General features: G+C 48.6%; 1 protein-coding gene across 1 annotated transcript in view; it reads right to left on the bottom strand.

The window, feature by feature from the left end:
• Positions 1 to 3,103: 3,103 nt before the first annotated feature.
• The window catches only part of CA12 (carbonic anhydrase 12), a 59,756-nt gene continuing 38,981 nt past the window's right edge, over positions 3,104 to 23,878 (bottom strand). The window contains exons 5-11 of the mRNA XM_010350591.3: positions 21,300 to 21,395; positions 19,713 to 19,776; positions 19,281 to 19,438; positions 17,503 to 17,629; positions 6,888 to 6,920; positions 5,957 to 6,041; positions 3,104 to 5,196 (exon numbers count right to left, since the gene is read on the bottom strand). Of these exons, the coding sequence (XP_010348893.1) occupies positions 5,124 to 5,196; positions 5,957 to 6,041; positions 6,888 to 6,920; positions 17,503 to 17,629; positions 19,281 to 19,438; positions 19,713 to 19,776; positions 21,300 to 21,395 (636 nt within the window). The 3' untranslated portion in view covers positions 3,104 to 5,123. The remainder of the gene's footprint in view (positions 5,197 to 5,956; positions 6,042 to 6,887; positions 6,921 to 17,502; positions 17,630 to 19,280; positions 19,439 to 19,712; positions 19,777 to 21,299; positions 21,396 to 23,878) is intronic.

Genomic DNA, 23,878 nt, shown 5'->3' with positions numbered 1-23,878 from the left:
GAGCTACCGTCAAGCCTGAAAGCATGGTAAACTCTATGACCAGAAGGTGCTTCCACAGCACTGGGGCTGTGGAGGGTGGCCCTATCACTGTCACTAAAGACCCTAGGGCTGTGGTAGCTCTGGGAACTCGGCTTAGCCAGTGCCTGCTCCTCTTTCCTGCTTGGACGCAGGGGCAGTGCTGCGCCTGTTCCTGGGTTATGCAGTGGAGTGAAAGGGACTTGGGACAGTCAAGAGCGAGAGGCATTGCCGAATCCCTGGGTGGCCTGCCGTCACCGTGATATGCTGACCTGGTTGCAATCATTTTTATGGTGAAGTATTCAATACAGCAAAGTACTCTGGTCCTTATCTCTGCCCAGTCATTCTATGATAAAGAGGCACGGGTGGAGCGCCGGGACACCCTTGGTGACATTGTCGGGCCTCACACGTTTCCCCTCACATCCTGTGACAGTCCACGAGCCCGAAGACCACATGCGGGGCGGTCTCCGGTGTGGTTGGCAGCCCGGCTGGAAAGGACTGGCAGGTGGTGCCTGCGCCCCAGAGGCCCCAGTTCCTCCTGGAAGCGAGGCTGGAACTGCTCCAGACACCCAGCTGAAAGGCTGCATGGCGACGGGAGGGGCGGGCAGAGCTGGCGACTCAGCGATTAGGCTTCAGTTGTGCGCTCCTGTGTGTGAGTGTGTAGGGCAAGGAGAGGGGTACCAGGGTCCTGCAGTTCACCAGGCGCCCACGTGCCTGCCACCTGAGCGCCCTTCACTCCCGCCCGTGGGGACCTGGGGCACGACCGCGCCCCCTGCGGCGAGGCGAGGAGGTGGGGAGAGGAGGAGCGGGGTCCAAGATGTGATCATTTTGGCTTGATTTTCCTCCTGCCCTCCTGTATTTCTCCCTGGCTCCACCCCCTAAGGCTTTCTTCCTGGGCTGATTTCTGTGGGGAGATCTGTAGGCAGAACCTTCCCAAGTCTCTGAAAGGCGGGCTCGCGGTCCCAGTCTGCGCAGGGTGGGGATCTTGAGCACTTGGAATATGTCTCAACTGAGAAACGCTATTTTTGTTTTAGTAAGTTTACATCTAAAAGCTGAACATTGATTCCATTATTTGGAAAACAACTTTTAAGTGTGTTTGGGGCAAGCTGAATATTGGAATCTGCTTTTGAACTGTAAATTTTATGCAATCTAAATAACAACCAAATATCTACATGGAAAATCTAGCATCTGAACTGAGTGTGCTGTCAGTATAAAACACACAGCAGATTTCAGAGATTTACTGCAGAAAAAAACACATCATAATACTGGTTACATGTGGAAATGATAGTATTTTAGATGTTTTTGGATCATCTAAAGTTAAATTAATGTCACTGGTTTCTTTTACCTTTTTCTAGTGTAACTACCCGGAAGTTTAAATTTCCTGAGTCTCATGTTATATTTTATTACATTTCCCTCGGCCCCTGTGCTCTAGATGGTGAGTTAGCTGGATTTAGATGAGATAGTGGCCACCCTAAAGGAGGACCTGAGTTCCCTCTGCCGACCTATGCCCCTCACCGCTATGCCTCTCTGATCATCCACCCAGTGGGTGTGGAATTCAGGGGATGAGCGAGGCCGCAGAGGGAGAAGAGAGATGCTCACTGCCTGCTCCAGGAAGTGCTCTCCCAGGTGGGGTGGGAGCAAATCTGAGGAGTGAGTGCTTGTGGAAACTCTGGCTTCCCAGCTGTCTTCATGCCTGTGCATGGCCATGACACCTGGCAGGATGCCAGAGGGAGACAGCCCACGCATCCTGCATTCTAGCAGAAAACAGACCGTCAGAAATGGAGGGCCTTCCATGTTTCGATTCCAGAGCTGGGCCAGGCGCTGTCACCTACTGGAGCCAACGTACCCTTGAACAGTTTACCTCTCTCAGTCTTAGGGTGATTATAGTGACAACTGCATGCTTTTCTAAATAACTCAAACAGTGATGGTGCCGATTTATAACCTTTACTGGACTGCCTCTTTTCACCAAGCAGAATGTGAAATCTGGATTTAGACAAGAGTATATGGAGGGGTAATAGTATTTTTGCAAAAAAAATTCAAAATAAGATAACAGGCAACCAATAGGGGCTGCCCACCTACTAGGTTTAATACTCTCAGAAGTAAAAAGACATAGGCCCTGTTCCCGTTGAAGTGCCCCCTCAGTTGGGAACCTCCCCCCCCTTCCATCCATCTGTTCAAGTCTGAGCTATTGTTCAAGGTGCAGCTCTGATCCCACCTCCTCCAGGGTCTTTCTTTGATTCCTCTAGGCTTCCCAGCACCACTAAGCAGTGTGGCGACCTGTGGTCACATGTACCATAGGCCTCCTAGGAAAGGGATTGAGTCCATCAGTGTATTTTCCTTTGGAGCCACGTTCTAAGATGTGGATGCAAGTGACATTATTATTTATTCTGATTAGTTACCTATCCCCATAGCAGGGAGCTAGAGAGTGCTTTGCAAAGAGCAGTGCTTGAATTTCACCTCCAAAACAAAGCAGTCTGATGTGAAAAACATTTTATTTATAATTTCTTGTATTTATAGCGTGTATCTTCACTGTAATCATTCTTAGAATAAATACAGAAGTGCTAAACAGACCATTATCACAATGGCCTATGGGCTGAGGCGCAGGAACTGAGGGGTGCTGCAGACAGACCCCAGTGCTTCTCAAGGGCTGGCCAGGAGACCTTCCGAGAGGCTAGTGAAGAAGAGAGGGATATAGGGTGAACTTGAAATGTGATTAACAGAGTCAATGCAACACACCCTAGAAACAGATACAGGATTTTTTTTTGTTTTTTTTTGTTTTGCTGTTTTTTAAACTGTTTTACTAGATGATACTAACACAGAACAAAGAGATTCAAGATCCCACGTGAGTGAGAGTCCAGGGCCTTCCCCACGGCCCTGGCCCCAGCCTGTGCCTTGTTTCTGCTGTTTCCACCTAGGCATCCACCACCCAGCAGAGTCGGTAGAAGTGTATGTGCGAAGCCACTGAGGTTCACACACCACGTCACTGGCATCCCTCAGGGGCAACTGGCATAACAGAATGAGTGCGGATCTGAAGAGATTTCCCAGTTCCAAAGCTGGACCCGCAGGAATCCTGTGGGGATTTGCAAAGACATTGATGGTGTTGGTTCCTGGAGCATCTTTCTGCCTCTCTGGCTTCGTCTGGTCTCAGCCTCAGGGCTGCGAGCCGGGGCTGTGCTGAGCAGGAAGTGGGAGGAGGCATGCCGCTGTCTCCCACCTGCCAGGAAGTTTCCCTTTTCATGAACAGCCCTTGTGCCAGGTACAATGGTCTCTCTGTTCTCTCACAAAACTCATCCACAAAAGATAGAGTCTTTTGACAGACAGTCCCACTGCTCTGAAGCCCTTTATGTTCATTTCTGATTGACAATTTTGGACCAAGGCCAAGAGGTCATCTAATTCATGTTGCTTGGTCATGAGAGTTATCCTTGTCATCTGATGAGGCATGAGGCATGTTAATGGCAAGGCCGGGATGCCACCCTAGGCTTCAAGGCTGTTAGAGGTCTTGAGTGCACACACATACAAACATACAGAGAGACACACACATACGTGTCGGAGCCTCCATTGGGTCACTTGTAACTTTGTCTAGCAAAACAGGCTCCATCAGGCTTGCCATCATTAAGAAAAGTTGTGATAGCACAGAAGAGAGACTTCTTAGGGTCAGAGGGAGGAGTAGAAGGAAAACAGGTATTACGTTTACGTAAAAAGCTATGCTTCAAGAGGACATTTCATGCTGTCGAAATGAGATTGTGAATCAGAAAGTTCTCAAGGAGCTGCAAGGTGCTGTCAGCTAGGGGCCGGTTCCTTCTCAGTCATGGCACTGACTCACCTCCATGGGGCTCTAACCTGTGGGAGGAAAATGGAGGAGTCGTGCCTCTCTGTCTGTGTGATTCGGGGAGAAGAATATGGAGTATCTTAGTAGCGTTCCATTATTACTGGCCCCTAAATGCCATGATGATGCCAGCCCCTGCACAGATAAACTCCTGCTTTTGTCGCTTGAAATGTGTTTTAGATAAACCATGATTTGACATCCTCAGAGAGAGAGAGAGAGAGGAGTAGATAAGCCCCCATTCCACATTGGCAGCAGGGATCCTGCAGAAGTGGCTGAAATAAAATTTGACCAAAAGAGACGAAGTTCTACTGTCATGTTGCTTCTGCCTATTTCCTCCAGATTCAAAGGCAGATCAGCTCATCTCGGAACTCGGTCCCCTCCAGGACACAGCAACAACACATTTTCAAGAACCGCCTCGTTATTCATAAAATCGGTAGAGTACAACACATAACTGCCACACTAGCAGGAGGTTGGGTTTGGTTCTTCTGTCCTTACGATATGGTTTGATAAACAGAATGTGATTGCAGTTCTGATTCCAAAGTGAGACTCTCCCAGATCATCCATGTTTTCTTCTTATCTCTCTCCCCACAACTCTCTCTCCCTTCTCCTCCCCACCAAGAAATGGAACTTGAACCTGCCTTTCCCTAAGGTCTGTGCAGTGTCTGTGATCCAAAGGACAGGACTGTGAAAGTGTCCCTAATATATCACAACGTGTGTCTCGTGTTCTTTTTCTCTCTACAACTTGATCCTTCCTATCCCTATTCATCCTGGAGTTGTAAGATGCAGATTAAAGGTTTTGTCCTAGCAGAAGGAAATCAGAGGGAGATGCCCCATCTCCTGAGGAGATAAGTTGAGCTTCCCAAGCAATACCTAAGCAGAGAGTGCACATTCTTGTCTGAAAGCTTGGAGAAGCAGCAGAATTTCCAGGACACTTGAAGGTATGTTCTGGCAAAGCCCTAGATGAATTATTTTCCAACCATTAATGGCCCACCAGCATGTGATCCCAGAATTCAGACCACTTAATGATCTCACACAGATACAGCAAGCAGCTTAGAGTTCCTGCTGCTTGGTCTGAGAGCACATCCCATCCATGGAGCGGATGGCTCTGGGGTCGCCATGGTCCCAAGATAAAGGGGCACCCAGCAGAGGATCCCTGAGGCCTGGCATGTTTGCAGATTGAGCTGCAGAGAACACCTTGAGGTGTTTCAAGTGTCCAGAGAGCCAAAGTGTGTAGGGTCCAGAGCAAAGTCCTTCCTGGATGCACCTGGGAGCTCCGGGGACCTCAAGCGTGGGCCTCAGTCTCCTCCTTGGTGGCAGGCTTGTAAATGACTCCCCTGTTGCCACCTTTTTTGTTACTGGAACAAAAAGAACACACAAGTCTTGTTAGTCAGAGAGGAGAAAGAGCAAGCTAAAGAGCAGCCTGACTCAGGTATGGAATGAGGCCGTTTGTACAAGTTGGATTCCTTTCTTTTTTTGGGAAGGAATGTAACCAAATAAAGCTTTAACCAAAACAGAACTTGTTCATTTTCCAACTGTTCTCTTTCACACCTACCAATACTATACCTCTATTTTGAAAGAGGTCTCATGATCATCCCCAACTTCAAACCTCTGATTCCATAAAAGGGTTCCCAGCGACCTTTTTATTTTTCATACCCTCAAAATAAATCAGGTTTTAGGAAAAGCCAAATGTGACAATAAAAACATGGGCAAAGGGCATTAAGAGTTAATGTGAGTGAGAAATCAGGTTTTCCTTCATCTTTCTTTTTGGATTCATAGAAGAAAAACCACATGTAAAGATCTTGATAAGAAGACAGCCTTGCTGCTTACGTTTAGGCACAAGCCCCAAATCAAGAGACTCGTCCAAGGCTGTGCAATAGCAGCAAGCAAGGCACACACACTTCCAAATCTGAGCACAGTGACCCTTGAATGACTGGGGTCACACGTGCATCTCATGCCAAGAAGGCCGGGGCACAAGTGCCTTGGGGGCAGCACTCCTAGGGTCAGTGTTGGTCCAGGTGACTGTGGTTCTTCATTCCACAAAGCTGCCTTCCCAGGCAGACCAACCATCATGGACACATAGCTGCCCATTCCCATTTTGAACCCAAACCAGCTCACCTCTTCCTTCTGAAAAGCCAAATGGACACCACCAGCACAATGCAGATGCCAAGAACGCCAGCCAGGGCCAGTGAGAGGATGACGCCTGGTAAAGAGGTAGAGAGCACACATTACACTCCTTCCTTCCCCTTCATCTTAGCCCACGGCCCCCAGGTGTGAAATCACAGCCCAGCTATATAATCATCCACAGAAAGGAATAATTTCCCCAGCCCTGTTCTCAGATTCTGGTCTTTGGCTTACTGGGACTGGCTGGAGTATTTTGAGGGGGGCATTTGCAAATTCTAGTTTTCCAGCAGAGGCTCTCAAACTTGCACAAGGGCCATCTGAAGAGCTTGTTTGAAATGTAGAGTATTTTTTTTTAAGAGATTCAAATTCAATCTGTTCGGTATGGGGCCCAGGGATCTGCGTTTTACCAAATAGTTCCAGCTGATGCTGATGCACATGGTCCAAGAACCACACTTTGATAAGCCCCAGGCTTCACAAATAAGAACTTTGCCTGGTCTTTGTCTGCTGGATTTAAGGTCCATTGGCTTTTGCTCCCAAGTTCCATTGCGCAGTCCTAAGCAGTCCCAGGTGACCAGTAGTCCATTGCCAAGGTCATACGGCCTGTCAGCTGACCTCCACATTGGGCTCTGGCATCTTTTCAGCAACAGCCTCCCACCATGACCAAAAGAAGGTCTTAGACAGGTTCTTTGAATATACACATGCTATAGAGTGATTAGATCTTTCATTAGAGGAACATTTGATTGGCAGTTCATCTTTGAATCAGAGAGTGACTTGAGGGTAAGACCCATAGCAAAGAGAGGGCCAGGAGCCAGAGCAATAGCACGGAGAAGCAGAGAGGATGGGCTGGATCACAGGCCCAGATCACACCAAGAATCACAGTGATCACCCAGCTGCAGCATGCATGGCCGGCTGCCCAGCCACATACCCAGACTCAGTCCTGCGGCGGGACAGACTTGCACTTAACAGGGGAGAGGAAAAGACTGGAGGTTACTCTGGAGTGAAACCATGCTGGATTTGAGCATCCTGTTGAGAGACGCTCTACCTTTTGTCTGGCTGGCAGTACCCGTCTTAGGCAGACAGACCTCTAGGGGTGTTCACCCTCGGCTCAAGGACTGCCTGAGGGAGTAGAGGAAATTGCCCATCTAGGGAATTCATACTGCAATCCCTCTTTCTGCTGCTTCTTTATCACAGCAGTCTCCTGGTTAGGGAAAACTTTTTTTTGTTTTATTGCAGACAGAGTCTTGCTCTGTCACACAAGCTGGAGTGTAGTATTGGCCCACTGCAACCTCCACCTCCTGGGTTCAAGCAATTCTCTTGCCTCAGCCTCTGAGTAGCTGGGATTGCAGGCATGTACCATCACACTTGGCTAATTTTTACACTTTTAGTAGAGATGGGGTTTTGCCATGTTGGCCAGGCTGGTCTCGAACTCTTGACCCCAAGTCATCCACCTACCTCAGCCTCTCAAAGTACAGGGATTACAGGTGTGAGCCACCACGCCCAGCTAAGACTTCAGTTTTTATTACAATGTGGCCAAAGAGGAAAGGTGAAGAAGGGTATGGATCAAAGTCTGCCTGGGCAGGCTACTGTCCACGTCCTTGGTACCTGTCTCTCTTCCAAAGCAAGGGACCCACCGCCAGACTTTTCCCCCAGCCCATCCAGCTTGTCATCATGGTTTGGTTCTATTTCTGCTTTGTCCCTCCTGGACAAACTCCTTGAGTACACACCAGCCTCACTTCTCCGCTCTTTGGAACCAGAAGATTACGGTTTCAACCAGCAAGTTACTGTTGGGAATAAATAAGGTGAATGAGAAGTCCTCAGTGGGGCTGAACCTGTGCCCGGCTACCTAAGGCGAAATCTCACAGTCGGCCTACTGGGTACCTCCTGGGGGCGAATCACATGTGAATGCATCATCTTGAGTGAGCACAGGAGCCAGTCATGAAGTCTCCCCTGGAAACCCCTAGTCTGTTTTTTCCAAGGTTCCCACAACCATTCCCCATTCTCCTAATCAGGTCCTCTTTCTAAAGAAAGTGGAGATTTACACATACCCTTCTGTCTGGTGGTTTTCTAATCTCGATGGAAACTTCTAGCATGTGTGTGTGTGTGTGTGTGTGTGTGTGTGTGTGTGTGTGTGTTGGAGGAAGAGGGGGTATTTGTTCCAACTCACACTGGGAACCATAGTTATGCAGATGGTGGCCACCCAGCCTGACACAGAAGATCCTGTGCCCATAGAGCCCACAGTGGTGGCTGAGGCCCTGGGAGAGCCCTGGTCAAGTGTAAGATGCCAGCATGGGGCCAAGGACTCTCCCTTGGGGCCTCTGACACCCTGGGGAACCAGATCTGAGGCTGCAGGGTGAGGTTTTGCTCACCCTCACCCTTCTGTCCTATGGCTTGAGTATGACTGATTCCCGAGGAGCTATCAGCTGTGTGCTTTTCCTATTGCCTTTTTCTATAATCTCATATTGAACCTGCAAAGCCTCCCTGGTCCAAGGCTGGGCCCTGGGGGTTCCTGATCTGGCTTCCGAGGTGGCACCGGGCTGCTGTGAGGGTTAGCAGAGCAGGCAGTGAGAAGAGCTGTCCCCAAGGACAGGAGGCCTATTCTCCCTGCTCTGCTGGCCACCACCAGCAGCTCATGACCTCCCAAGTGGCAGAGAGTGGCTCCACTGGCCAGACTCCCTGGCCCAGACCTCTTTGTATAACCTGAACACAAGGACCAGCCTGTGGCTTAGGGAGGTGCTCAGATCATGAGTCTCCACCTGGGGGGAGCTTCAGGTGTTTGCACAGCACAGGCTCTGTTTCCTGCAGGGCCTGTGGCCTCTGCACAGTGTAATTTGGCATTAGGGTTAGCTGTTTCTTTTTTAAACATAACCAGAGACCATGGTCCTTGGCATCTTAAAAAAACAAACATAATAAACCTAACCATGGTTTTTCTTCCAAACCCTTTGACAAAATGCACTCTTGTTCTTTGTTCCTGAGGCTCCAGATGCCTGTGGTGCCAAACTGTTCTCGCCACCTGAAGATTATTACTAGGAAGCCTCACCACCTGGCTAAGCCATCCAGGCTGTACAGTTTCTAAGATCATCTCTTTCACAGTCACCTCAAACATCCTGAGAGCCACATAGGCCCCAGACCACTGAGCAGCCAGCCCAGTCTGTGGCTGGCGGAGGTGCCCTGCATGCCTGGTCCTGAGGAGCTGAGCAAAGTCTATGTATGGACAGCAAGGCCCCCAGGGTGGGGGTTTTCTCAGGGCACATGCCCTACCTGGTAGCTTCTCTGGAGAGAGAGTCTGGCTTCCTCTTGTTATGATGCAGACCTCCTGTTAAAGGTTCTGTAAGCAGCAGCATAGTTTAACCCAGTGCTCTAACCCAGACTCTTTGCTCCTCGATGACCACTTGTCAAGGCCTAAGTGAACTCTCCTTGGAAACAATTAAATGAGACCAAACAGCCATGAAGACAAGGACAAGCCCCAGAGACTGGGACAGATGCTTTTCAGCCAAGACTTTGATACAGCAAAATCGAAGCAGCTTGACTGAGCAAGCATCATAAGCGGCTAAGGAACAGGAGTGCTGGCAAGGGTATTGCCCAATAGTTCCACCACCTCCGGAAGCCCAGGGCAGGAAGGGGTTGTTGGAACACCGTCCCTGCCAACTGAGATAGCACCAGCCATCACGGAGGTGTGGCTTCTTTGCAGAAATGTGCTTGAGTCCCACTGGAAGCAGATGCCAAAGCATCTGTTATCTGATGGGAGAGAGAAAGTCAGCGAGACTTTCAGGGTACAGGGAGAACTGTCAGGGCAACCAGAGAACTAGAGAGAGAAGCCAAAGCCTGTTTTCCAGCAGAGACTCAGGTGGGTGAGAGCTTGGCCTCTAGGATGCTGTAGAGAACAGGCATCAAAGATGGTGCAGGGACGGGCAGAGCCAGAGAAATTAACTTTCAGGTTCAAGAAAGAAATGGTTTATTTCTGAGTAGGAAAGAAGGCAGGCAGTTCCCGTGGAAGAGCAATGGGACAGACAATAGAAATGGAGACAGGCTAGGTCACAGAGGTGGCCCACGAGAGGCATTCCACAGACGTGAGGACCCGACAGAAGGAACTCCTGGGCTGACTGGTAAGAGGGTGGGCACCACGTGGACGTGGGAGAGCTGCCTGTTCACAAAGTGCTCAGGTGTGAGTCAGGCAAGCAGAGAGACGGACGTGTGACACATACAAGGAGACCACACGGATATACAAGCACTCGATGGGCACACGCCTTGTCCAGGAAGGTACAGACACATGGAGAAGGTGGGCGAGCGGCTTGCTACCTTGCTACCTGTTCTGGTGGGCCCAGGAGCTGTGTCTTCCACTGGCATCTTGCTGGACTGAAGGATGCTGGTTAAGGGCTTTTGAGGTCTTCTGAAGCCTCAATCGTAAACACAGCAAAGGCCAGCGGGAGGAAGAAGCACCTCACTTTCGCATCTCGAGGTTCCTGAAACAACAGTCTGGTATTTTCTCGCTCTATTTACAATTCTGTTTGACGGTGGACTATCATCCTTTTCAAGCATTAATGTAAAGTATGGACTGTTGACGCAGATGGCATGTTACATAGTGATAACATACAACGTATCCTTAACTGTCTCAGCCTTATAAAAGAGGTCGAAGAGTTTAGATTTACCAGGGGTTTGATAGTTTAAATACACAAAATCTGTTTTAGGAAGGTTAAGAACTCCCATGATTACACTTAATAAAAAACATGGAGTCAAGAAACGGCAATGCCATTGCTGTCTTATGATGTTTGCTAAGACAAGCAAGGAAGAAGCCCTCACCATACAGCGTGATGGGACATATTTAGAGGACATCTTTAGAGGACATATTTAACGAGGGATTTTTCCTTATGAACAGTATGCAACCCAAAAATGACACAATTTCTACCAAGAAATCTGCCAGCAACGTATCACCAGATTACATGGGAGAACTGGTTTTATACAACCATGATGGGACTGAGGGCTTTGCCTGTAGACAGCCACGTTGCTCCAGAGGGCTCAATCCCAGAGCCTTGGGGGCAGTTGCAATGCCAGCACTGGGTGCTTGGCACTCTAAGCTGCCTTCCCTGTGCCTGCTGAAGGAAGGGGTGGCAGGATGGGGGCTTTTAGTCCCTATCAAGCCAGAGCCACAGAAGGCACAACAGCATCTCTAGGCAACTTCCTCCCAGACCTTCCAAACTGACAGCCAAGTTCTGATCTTTAATTTTTCCTAAACAAATGGGTTGATTTTTAACACTGTTAGCAAAGGGAGAGCAAAGAAAAATAAGACAATAAAACTAAAAGGTGACAACTGGTTAGGCTTATGTGTAAATCATTCTGCAGAGAAGACACTGGGAAGGGGACGGAACGAGAGGTGGGTCAGGGACGTTCTTTCAACAAGCTTATACTGAGCAGCACGCAGAATGCCCGGCCTAAAAACGTGTCAGACATGAGTCATCCCGGGCCTGAACGAACTTGCAGTGTGTGTATCACATATACATACTGTTCTTTTTCTGGTTGCCTTTGCTCTATGGTAATAATGACTTTATGGTGTGTCTAGTAACCTAACAGAGAAGGAGAAGTGGTTCTGGCTGCGCTGAGTGAGATTAAGTCACCTGCAGGGGAATGGAGAGGACTTCCAGAAGGACCTGATGAGAATTGGGTCTTGAAAGAATTTTCCAGATGGAGGAGGGAGGGGACACCTCAGGCATCAAGTGTGTGTACTTGAAAGCATCTGTCCTACAGTTTTGGGGGCTGGGGCCAAAAGGGCAGGGATAGGGCTGTGGGGAGATGACATGGAAGGATCAGCCGGGGCCCCATCACCAAGGGTGGGTCCAGCCTTCTGCCTGGCCCCTTTTCCCACTGTCTTTCCTGAACATAGTCCATTCTGTGCCACCGGCTGTGTTTAGGAGCAAGATAACACCCACCATGGGGTTTTCTGTCTCCCATAGTGTATAACTCGGGCTGTGCTCAGGAAACATGTGGTGTGTTAAAGGGACGAGCACCTCGTTTCTTAGCACCTCGGACCAAAGCTCCTGACTGTTCAGCCCCTGACCCAGGCCAGCAATTGAAGGTGATACCCATGCTGGCTAATCATTTGGATCTTTTGGGAGAATTGATGCTATTCTTTCAGCCAAGAGCTTTTATTTATAAATACAAACTTTAAGAAATACAAGGTCAATAACAACAACACATGCATTCCAGCCTCAACAAATTAGATAATTAGCCATCTTAGCCATGTACTATTTCACTCTCTCTCTTTTTAAGGTTTTGTGAAACTGTCCAGGTCTAGGCTTAAGCAGATCCTAATTGCACGACTCTACAGATTTGCCCTCGCGGTTGGCCGCCTGGCACTCTCGTCTGAGTGTGCCTCAGCTGGCTCTGGGGGTGACATGCAGTTGCTCAGAGCAAGCCCACTAATGATGTGATTATAGAAACTTCTTGGATTCCTTTTGTTCCTCAAGTCTCCGTGGCCCTGATATGTTGGACACGTGTTGGCATTTCAGTCTGATGGGCTCTTGCTTTATTACCCAGCATCTGGGCCCAGTGTTGGTGCCACTGGCTAGGAGGAGGTGAACTAAAGGAACCAAGAACCAGGCCAAAGCCCTAAGCCCCCTGTGATGTCCACCTGCCTCTGCTGTCTTTCCCCTTTCCCACTAAGAGCACTAGACTTCCTCAGAAATCTGAACTGGCCCCAGGACATGTCCCCTCCCAGGGGCCCACATTGAGGACAACGAGACTTGCTTTCTCCTTCAGCTCAAATCTTCCATCTGCCACTTAGAAGAGGTACTATTTTTTTTGTTTTTGAGATGGAGTCTCACTCTGTCACCCGGGCTGGAGTGCAGTGGCATGATCTTGGCTCATGGCAACCTCCGCCTTCCGGGTTCAAGCGATTCTCCTGCCTCAGCCTCCCCAGCAGATGGGACTACAGGCATGCACCACCACTCCTGGCTAATATATATATATGTATTTTTTTAAGTAGAGACAGGGTTTCACCATGTTGGCCAAGCTAGTCTCTAACTCCCAAACTCAGGTGATCCACCCTCCTTGGCCCCCCAAAGTGCTGGGATTACAGGCATAAGCCACCACACCTGGCCAATGGAAGAGACGCTTTTTAAGAATGGAAAAAAGTACCTGGCATGACTTTCACTTTTCCATAAAGAATGAATGTTTTAACTAAAGGCTACAAGAAATATAACATACAGGAGAGAAAAACTCGTACAAAAGGGAGGGAGAAGAATGAAGGGCGGATTCTGATGAAGTTGCTGCTTCAGAGGCATCTGCAGCCCTGATAAGGGATTTGTACACTCCTAAGAGTGCACAGCTCTCTCTCGTGCCACGTCTCTTGGTCTTACCCAATCATATAAAAAGAATCTATACTTGAATTCTAAAGGAAGATGGGGAACCAGGTTTCTCTTGGGTTGTTTTTTTTCTGCCTCAGTAACTTCAACCTTGTTATTTCAGGGGTAACCATCATCACACTGAAATTGTTCATGCCATGAAAGAATGAAGAGCAGGGCATGTGATATAAAACTCTAGACTCCTATGACATGAGTGAAAACAGTGAGTTCTGCAGAAACCCTGGGGCAGTGGTTCTCAATCAGGGGAAACCCTGCCCCTCCTCCTGTGGAGAGTTGGCCATGTCTGGAAACACTTTTGGCTGTTACAATTGGTGGGGGGGGGGTACAACTGGCATCTACTGGGTAGAGACAACGGTGCTGCCAATGCTACAACACATGGGACAGCCCCCACTGTAAGAATTATGCTGCCCAAACTGTCAATAGTGCCAAGGTTGAGAAACTCTGCCCCCAGGCGACGTTGTGGCTAGACTATAAACCTCTTAAGGACAGAAACCAGGCCCTGTAACCCCTTTCTAAACACAGGAGGGGAAAATAGCAGGGTTGAGTTAAATGATTCAGTCCCAATTGTCCCAACCTGGCTAAACTTCAGATCCTTCCCCAAAGTCCATGCACTTTCTCTCATAGGGAATTTTTGATTTTTTAATTATTTAAGAGACAGGGCCTCACTCTGACACCCAAGCTGGAGTGCAGTAGCGTGATCAGGGCTCACTGCAGCCTCAAATTCTTGAGCTAATTTGATCCTCCTGCCTTGGCCTCCCAAAGTGCTGGGATTATAAGAATGAGCCACCACACCCGACCATCTTAGACATTTTTTTTTTTTTTTTTTTTTTTTTTTTGAGACAGAGTCTGGCTCTGTCACTAGGCTGGAGTGCAGTGGTGTGATCTTGGCTCACTGCAACCTCTGTCTCCCAGGCTCAAGTGATTCTCCTGCCTCAGCCTTCTGAGGAGCTGGGATTACAGGTGCCCGCCACCACGCCCAGCTAATTTTTGTATTTTTAGTAGAGACGGGGTTTCACCATGTTGGGCAGGATGGTCTAGATCTCTTGACCTCATGATCCGCCCACCTCGGCCTCCCAAAGTGCTGGGTTTATAGGCATGAGCCACTGCGTCTGGCCCCTAGATGATTTTTTAAACATTACTTTTCTCCTAGCAGAATTTTCTGACCCTATAGTTCTTGCTAACTTTCAAAGAAAGCCCTGAATAAGCCAGACCCTAATTACAAACATGCCTCAGCGGAAGAGGCTACAAATTGAGTTCAAATCGCTCAAGGTTCACACTGACAGAGTCTCACACAGTAAACCTGAAACAGCAGGTTACAGTCTGAGGCCTGCTCCAAGCTGGGTGAGAGGGGCCTCGTGAATGCAGGCCCCCTGGGCAGATGAGGGTTGGGCCTCTACCCCTTTGGGGCTGCCTCCTCATTGACCCTTGGGAAGAAGCCCCTCTTGCTGCCTGTGCCTTTGGGAAGCGAGAGGGAGGGGGGAATTCTGGCCAAGCTTCTATAATCAGCCTCCAAATGAACAGGTTTGCCTTGGACTGCCTGTCCAAGATTCTCACTCGGAGGAGAAAGCTGGTTCCAGCCTGGGCTTGTGGAAGCACCAGCTCTGGGCAAGCCATGCAGGAAGGGCAGTGGCAACTCTGCATTTGGGCTTTGATCTTGACGTCCTAAGCCAGGGGTTGGTCTGCAGGCTTCTGCTTAGAGACCTCTCAAACTCTCCCCAGCCACTGGGAGGATCTACTGAGCACTTGGCTACAAACCTGCCTGCACTGCCCACACTACAAGCAGCTGCTTAGACCTGAGCCGGTCTAAGAAGATGGCTAATTATTCCCAATGCCACAGTCCATCGTTACAAATGGGGGTTACTTTTGGATGTCAGAGTCAAGCTCCTGCACGGATTCTTCTGATCCTCTGTAACTGCCCTCAAACACTGTCCCTGCAACGTAAAGTCAGGATTGGCAGTTGTTAGTGTCCACCTAACCATCACAACATATTCACACTGAAAGGATGTTAGATCACCTAATCCAACCCGGCTTTTTTTTTTTTTTTTTTTTTTTTTTTTTTTTTTTTTTTTGAGATGGAGTCTCACTCTATCACCCGGGCTGGAGTACAGTGGCACAATCTTGGCTCACTGCAACCTCCATACCCCAGGTTCAAGTGATTCTCCTGCGCCAGCTTCCCAAGTAGCTGGGATTACCTGGCATTTTGTTGCTGAGGAAACTGAGGCCAATGAAAGGACATGATGAGTCCACAGCATGCAGCCAGAAGAAAACAAACCCAGGCCTTGAACCCAGGCCTCCTCACTATAAGGAGAGTATGTACCATCGAGGGCATAGCTGAGTTCAGAGAACGCAGCCGGCAATGGAGTCCTGAAATCGAGCAAAATTCTACCTGATCTATGTGGGCAAAGTCCCTAATCTCCTGGCAGTTTTTATGTTTTTTAAGAGTTGAAGTAATTCCATTTAACCCTTGGATACTACATTCTCCACTTAGAAGAATGAGACAAGACAGCGCTATACCCAGAATAGGTACACAGGGATAATTCCATGCATTCAGTTCATTTCCTAGAAAAGAAACGGTCAGGCATCATCACATGGATTCTGAATTTTCAGGAAGGCACAGATTCTGTTTTCCAACTGAGAAACTGAGGAAAGAGGGAAATGATCTTAACTAGTGGTACCTGGAGAGGAGAAAACACAAAAGACCAATTCTTGAGCAGTTCTTCATGAAAAGGCAGAGAATGACATAATCCTGACCGTAAGGATGGGTCAGTTTCAACGCTCCCTGGGAAGGGCCTTCAAACACAGTCTCCACATGTTTAAGCTTAGGAGGTGAGAGTTATAACCTCACATAATAAGAAAGGAACCCAAAAAGGCCTACCAGGTGAGACAAGGAGAGTGGATTCTCACAAGTGGGTTAATGGGTTATCTTATTACAATTATTATTAATTTTGAGACAGAGTCTGTTGCCCAGGCTGGAGTGCAGTGGTGCAATCTTGGCTCACTGCAACCTCTATCTCCTGGGTTCAAGCGATTCTCCTGCCGCAGCCTCCTGAGTAGCTGAGATTACAGGTGCGTGCCACCATGCCCGGCTAACTTTTGTATTTTTAGTAGATTTGGCTTTCACCATGTTGGTCAGGCTGGTCTCAAACTCCTGACCTCGTGATCTGCCCACTTCGGCCTCCCAAAGTGCTGGAATTACAGGCATGAACAGGTTATCTTTAAATGTGAACACCTAGCATGGTTTGGTCCACACGTGATGTGGGGGAAGAAATAGAACTGCACAGACCTGTCATGAAGATCCTCAAGCTGGGAACCAGCTGAGAATCTACAGTAAGAAAAAGAGCTTGAAAATGAACTCGGAGGTCTAAAGAGGGGTGTGGGCCCCAAGACTGCTCCCTCACTTCTTTTCACTGACACCCAGTTTCCAGCAGTGTTGACATAGGCACCGGGCAAGAAAAAAGGTTCAAGTTCTACTGGGAAGTTATTGGTTACAGGTTTAAAAGGGAGAACTGAGCCTTTGTAGCATCAGGAAGAAACCAAACTATTATGCTTGTTGAATTCGGAACTCATGTGTTTGCGCTTATGCAAGCTCCAAGGAGGTTAGAAAGGCAGTGCTCTAGCGTGCCGGGCCTGTTACATTAGACCACGAGCTGCTCTAGCCGTGGATGTGGGTTACGCCCACTGTTTCACATCTAACGTAGAAGCATTCCTGGTCATTCGGTGGTGGTGCATGAATCACCCGGCCAGGCCTAAGACAGGCTGGCTGCAGCCTTGGGTGCCGAGAAAGCCTTGGGAGGGAAGTTGGAAGTCTGATGTCATGGAAAGGGTCCTGTTCTGTGTCTGTGTCTGAGGAGGAGGGATACCTGTCTGGAACAGAGAAGTCCCCAGGGAATTCTCTCTTCCCCGCTTGTGCAAGATTCCCAGACTTAAAGAGGGCTCTGGTCCATGTGCCTGGGGGCCTCGGCTTGAGCTTCTCGGCAAAGGCTCAGGGAAGTGGAGAGCAGTGAAGGGAGGCCCCAGTGAGCCCCACACCCAGTCTTACAAGGCACCTGGTTCGCGAGGCAACCAGGGAGCTCTCAGCCAACCTCTTGAGGGCATCGGTGCCAGAGCCTGAATTCACACAAAAGAGCCCAAGGTCTTGGCACCACACTCCAGCGCCCCCCTCCCCCCAGCACTGCCTCTCCTCACCTTCGGGGAAGGAGGTGTACACCAGCCTCTCGTCGAACTTCTGGACCTGCCGGAAGTTGTTGATCATTTCTCTGGGGGAAGGGTCGTCCATGTGTGTGCAGTACAGGGCTGTCTCCAAAGCCAGCAGCTGAGGATGAGAGCAGAAATAGCCCGCAGGCAGAATGACCTCCTCACCTGGCTCCCCGGGAAGAGGTGAGCTTTCACCTCTTGCACCTGGGAGAAGCCTCTGGATCCAGCCTCTGTGCGGCTGGGTGGGAGGAATTAGCAGGAAAGCCAGAGAGCTGGTTCCCTCCACAGTGGGTAACTGGGAGCTGGGCAGCGCTGGGTTTGTCTTCCCAGCACCCAAGACTCCAGGGAAGGGCAGTGCTGTTAGTTCCTAATTATACCTGGAATCAGCCCTGTGTGGAGGGAAACCTGGGGTAAGGGAGAGCTCCTTAGCCTCCCACAGAGATTGTGTTCCTCTTGTGAACCTGAATTGGAGCCCAGCTTTCAACCAGAGGGTCATAGGGCTTGCTCTGATGGTTACATCAGAAGGAATAAAGGACGGAGGTTAAGCGTTTCACAGGTCGTCTGATTTCGGGTTCCATGGCATTTTCATGCACCTGCATAGATTATATAACCTGTTTCCAAGGCAGTTTCTGGAGTAGGATGTTGCTGCTTCCCCACATATTTCATCCGTCTTTTGGTTCATCACATCATCATTCCTCTCTGCCCACCTGCTGCCATTTATCAGGTGACTCAGAGCAGAAGCTTATTATAAAGAGAAGGAGCAGCTGTGAGGCTGCCCTGGCTGCATGAAGCTGGGGTGGGGCTGTGAGCCCGTGTGCAGTGCTGGCCCCAGCCCCATCTCCTGGGGAGCCATTTTTCTTCTCATGAATTTAGGCTGTGGGGTCTAGGTATGAGCAGTGACATGGAACTCAGATGACCTAACTTAGGGTCTCAGCTTTGTCACTAAACACTGGGTGACCCCACAAGCTTCAACTCCTCCCTCCCATCTCCTATAAAATAAGCTTAGCGATGATGGCTAAGGATGTTGTTCCCCAGTTTGCACTAGACCTTGAGCCTCTTGGGGGCAAGGACCCTCACTTACTCATTGCTGCAATCCCATTTGTTAAATGATTTCATCTGATCCTGTCTTTATTCTGCCATGTAAAGGAACCAGGCTCTCTCCTTCCTGGGAAGTGAATAACACCCAGCCGCTGAGGATATATTAGCCAATGCAGCTTTAAGTTCTTTTTTTTTTTTTTTTTTTTTTTCTGAGATGGAGTTTTGCTCTTATTGCTCAGGCTAGAGTGCAAAGGCGAGATCTCAGCTCACTGCAACCTCTGCCTCTTGGGTTCAAGCGATTCTCCTGCCTCAGCCCCCACAAGTACCTAAGATTACAGGTGCCTGACACGATGCCCAGCTAATTTTTTATATTTTTAGTAGAGATAGGGTTTCATCAGTTTGGCCAGGCTGGTCTTGAACTCCTGACTTTGGGTGATCCACCTGCCTCGGCCTCCCAAAGTGCTGGGATTATAGGTATGAGCCACTCTGCCCGGCCTTTTAGCTCTTTCTTTAAAGCACTAGGAGACATGTGTTCATTTGCCTAGCTTGACTTCTTTTGAAGCTCAGCCTGGAATTTCTGCTGTGCTTTCAGACCCCTGTGATATTTGGAGAAGTTTTGAAGAGCTGCCAATGAAACTTAAGTGAGGAAATCACTTAGTTGTTAATTATGATGGGTGATGACAGGGACTGAGGTGCTGCGTGGATCTGGCTGAGTCCGGCATAACAGTTACCTGCTCCTGGGAAATCTGCACAGGGTTTCGGAAAACTGTCCAGAGCACAGTGGGGTTGCAAGGGGGTGTGGTCAGGGACCCCTGGTAGCGGTAATACTCAGCAGTCCTCTCCGGAAGCAGCTCTTCAACGTTGAATCCCGGGATGAATGCTTCCTGGCCTAGGGAGACATGTCGCAGGGGTGATGGTGTCAGCCTCACTCCCTGGGGCCTAAGTGCAGATCAGCAGAGTGCCTGAGCCTAGAAACATGAACCAGCCCCTCTCAGGGTCATCTCACCCCAGGACCTGGTTGCAACATTGCTCAACGACCTACTGCTTATAACCTGCTGAACACAGACAGCACCTTCCCCTTGCATTTGTTTTTCTCAAAGTCACACAAGGCTGACTACCTCCTTCTCCAGCAGAGAGTGAATACGCATGCAAGGACCCCTCACCTTTGTACTTTACACGTTGAAGGTGACTGAAGATCTTGTCATAGGACGGATTGAAGGATCCCATCTGCAAGACACAGGGCAGGTTAAACTGGGGCAGAACAGGAGACGCCGAGCCAGTACTGACGACTGCTCTCAGAAGGGCGAGGCTGCAGGTATGTTGCCACCACTGCCAAGGTCCTTCCTGAAGGATCCACTTTACTGAACAATTATGAGGGATCACTAGGCTGTTGAGAGTTAGGGTAATGGTCCTGCCTGCTTGCATCTCAGGATGGCCTGTTTTCAGCTTAAGGCATTGGGCTTGAACGTCCTGGGGTATGGGGTACAGTGTGTGCTCTTGATGATCCAGATGTGAACCTGAAGGATGTGACTAACACCCACATCACCCAGAACTTAAGGAGCTCTGAGTTCACAAACGCCATGTCAGACAAATGAGCACATTGGGAAATGAGGTACATGCAGCCTTATTAGGAAAAAAGCATGCAAGCCAATCAGAAGACATCACTGTTTCTTGGGATAAAGAAAGAATCCATTCCAGAGTTCCTACAGAGCAGGGGTCCCCAACCCCCAGGCTATGGACTGGTACTGGTCTGTGGTCTGTTAAGAACTGGGCCTTGGCCAGGCGCGGTGGCTCAGCCTGTAATCCCAGCACTTTGGGAGGCCGAGGCGGGTGGATCACGAGGTCGAGAGATCAAGACCATCCTGGTCAACATGGTGAAACCCCGTCTCTACTAAAAATACAAAAAAATTAGCTGGGCATGGTGGCGCGTGCCTGTAATCCCAGCTACTCAGGAGGCTGAGGCAGGAGAATTGCCTGAACCCAGGAGGTGGAGGTTGCGGTGAGCCGAGATCGCGCCATTGCACTCCAGCCTGGGTAACAAGAGCGAAACTCCGTCTCAAAAAAAAATAAAAAATAAAAAAAAACTGGGCCTCACAGCAGGAGGTGAGCAGTGGGCAAGTAAGCATTACTGCCTGAGCTCCGCCTTCTGGCAAAGCAGCAGAGGCATTCCATTCTCACAGGAGAGCAAACCCTATTGTGAACTGTGCAAGCAATGAATCTAGGTTGTGTGTTCCTTATGAGAATCTAACTTGATGATCTGAGGTGGAACAGTTTCATCCCAAAACTATCCACCACCCTGCTCCCTGGTCCGTGGAAAAACTGTCTTCTATGAAACTGGTCCCTGGTGCCAAAAAGACTGGGGACCACTGATCTACAGGATGAAGCTTGGATAGCAGGAGTTGTATCAAGGGTTCAGGCATCTGATGGGGCAGATGGAGTATGATGATCCCCTTCCAGCAAGGGTCCTCCCCAGCTGGGCAATTCCATGCCTTATGCAACAGGGCGAGATGTTAAGGCCCATTTTTCTGATGGACCAAAGAACGTTCCCCATTTCTGCTGCCCAGCCACGGAAAGTGCTGCCTCCAGGCCAAGAGAGAAGGGCACTATAGGGGGATACCCCCTGCTCTGGAGTTGACATGAGCTGATACAGGAGCAGTGGATTACCCACAGGTGTGCATGGAACCAAAGGTGGAATCCCAATCTCATCCCTGCTTCAAATTTCACATGAGAACCTTTTCAATCTCTCTTACCTCAATGAGAACAGCTAGGACAGCGAGGCCTCCTGACTTGTTGCTGGCAGTGCTGGCGTCAGGATACAGGTCTGAGTTATAGTGGACGATGTGCAGCTACAGTGGAGAAAAAGAAAATGAAGGGTCCTTGCATGCATATTATCAAGAGATAAGCAACTCATGAGAGCCTGTCACTTCTGCAGAAGACTTGAATCCAACTGCGAGGACAGAACCCCAGCCCCTTAGCCCCTCAAACTAGCTTAGGTCTCTCAGACCCTCCCCTTATTTTGCCAAGGATAAGGACATGTGCCCAAGGTGGTCCAGGCACAGCTTGCTTGGATGCATTTTAGAGACATAATATATCAATCAGTTCATGCAATACACACTGGTTTGATCTGGAAGGGCAGGATGACTCGAAATGGAGGCTTCCAGGACATAGGTAGATTTCCATTTTTTCTGACTGGCAACTGGTTGAGAGTTACTATCAATAGAAAGGAATGTCTGAGCTCCAATAAGGGGTTGTAGAGACCAAGATTTTATCATGCAGATAAGGCCTCCAAGTAACAGGCTTCAGAGAGAAGAGGCTGTAAATATTTCTCATCAGATCTAAGGTCTATGTTGATGTTAATGCTGGTGAGCTTTCCCTGAATTCCAAAAGGGAGGAGGGTATCCTGAGTCATGTCCAACTCCCTCTTCCCATCATGGCCTGAACTAGTTTTCATGTTAACTTTGGAATGCCCTTGGCCAAGAGGAGGGGTCTATTCAGATGGCTGGGGGAAGGGTGGGGGGCTTAGATTTATTTTGGTTTACACAACACATGGTTCTTTGTCCTTGAGACTATGGCATATTGAGATTTTATCTCTATTTCTTTTCTCTTTTCATTCATCCTTTTCCATCTCATATGTTTATAAATACAATTCAAACCTATGTTGTTGAATACAGCTTAATTTCCCCATTTTGAACTTTAAATGGCTCCTTCTAATTAAAAAAATACACACACACACACACACACACACACACACACACACACACATATATATATATATATAGTAATCAAATTATTTCTTCTTTCTTTTTTTTTTTTTGGAGATGGAGTTTTGCTCTTGTTGCCCAGGCTGGAGTGCAGTGGTGCAATCTCGGCTCACCACAACCTCCTCCTTCTGGGTTCAAGTGATTCTCCTGCCTCGGCCTCTGGAGTAGCTGGGATTACAGGTGTGTGCCACCACGCCCAGCTAATTTTGTATTTTTAGTAGAGACAGGGTCTCTCCATGTTGGTCAGGCTGGTCTTGAACTCCCATCCTCAGGTGATCTGCCTGCCTCAGCCTCCCAAAGTACTGGGATTACAGGCCTGAGCCACTGCACCCGGACTATTTCTTTCAAGTGGTCCTCTGTGAAGGATTTCTTCAGGCCTCCTGCTTCGCCATCTTCCCCTCAAAGGACTTAGTCTGCCACACTGCCCACCCCGTCTTGGCTTGGCATCACTTTGAGAAACAGAGCTGAATTCGGTATGATTAAAACCTCTGAGGTCCTAAGTCCCTATTTCTTTTTACAGCTGACCTTTGAACTTGTGGTTTGTCTAAGTACTTTTCTTATTGGGTTCAGAGGAAGTGAAGACAAATCCAAGCATAAAGGAACTCCCTGTTGTGGAGATTAAGAGAGAATCTTATATGGACTCCATTCAAAAGAACCACTACACTTCCAAGGACCTTCCTTAGAGGACTCACTTTAGGGGCACCTTGATGTCTTTTCTCTAGTATTGGCATTTATGGTCCCTCTTAACCAGACCCTTGGTCTGATGATGTGACTTAAGAGCAGAAAATACAAGAAGTAGAAATATTTTTAAATATACAAACCCTGCCAACCTACACCCTAACCTCCTTTGTGAAAGGAAAATAAATCTTAAGACCCCAAAATCACTAAGCCAAAGGGAAAAGTCAAGCTGGGAACTCCATCAGGCAAAAACCTGCCTCTCTTTCTATTCCTAAATAAGACGGCTACAAAGACTAAAAAAAAAAAAAAAAAACAAAAAAAAAAACTGCATACCTCCCTGACATTTTGCCCACTAGCAAATTCACTGTGGGCCCCAAGGTATTTACCCGAAAACAGTTCTCTTGAATTTCACCCAGACAATGTAAATTGGTAACTTATCTTCACAGGATCAGGACAAAGGACAGAACTCGACGTCATCCCTCTGCTCACCTGAGACAAATGCACATCTAATTGCCTTCTCTGCCCATGCCCATTTTATCTTGTAAGAATGCAGATTCGCTGAGCTATCTGAATGCACACGTGACTATTCCTCTACTCCTCTCTCACATGTGAACACTGATCAAAGACTCAGAAGAATGCAACCTCTTGCCTCCCCACACCTTTTAAACATTTCTCCCTCTTTCCCCAGCATCTGTCCTTTCCCCTTTAAATACTGAAGCCCTCAATATCATCTTTGGAGAAAGGCGCAGACTTATTCTGTCTCCCATGCATGTGTCCTTAACCTCGGCAAAATAAACTTCTAAATGGATTGAGACCAATCTCAGACACTTTCTGGTTTACAACTTCTTTATTCCCTATGGGGGAAGCAGAAGTCTCAACACGGCAATTTG

The sequence above is a fragment of the Saimiri boliviensis genome, chromosome 2 (assembly GCF_048565385.1).
Source record: "Saimiri boliviensis isolate mSaiBol1 chromosome 2, mSaiBol1.pri, whole genome shotgun sequence".
Taxonomy (NCBI): domain Eukaryota; kingdom Metazoa; phylum Chordata; class Mammalia; order Primates; family Cebidae; genus Saimiri; species Saimiri boliviensis.
This window is presented reverse-complemented; position numbering and strand designations above follow the sequence as displayed.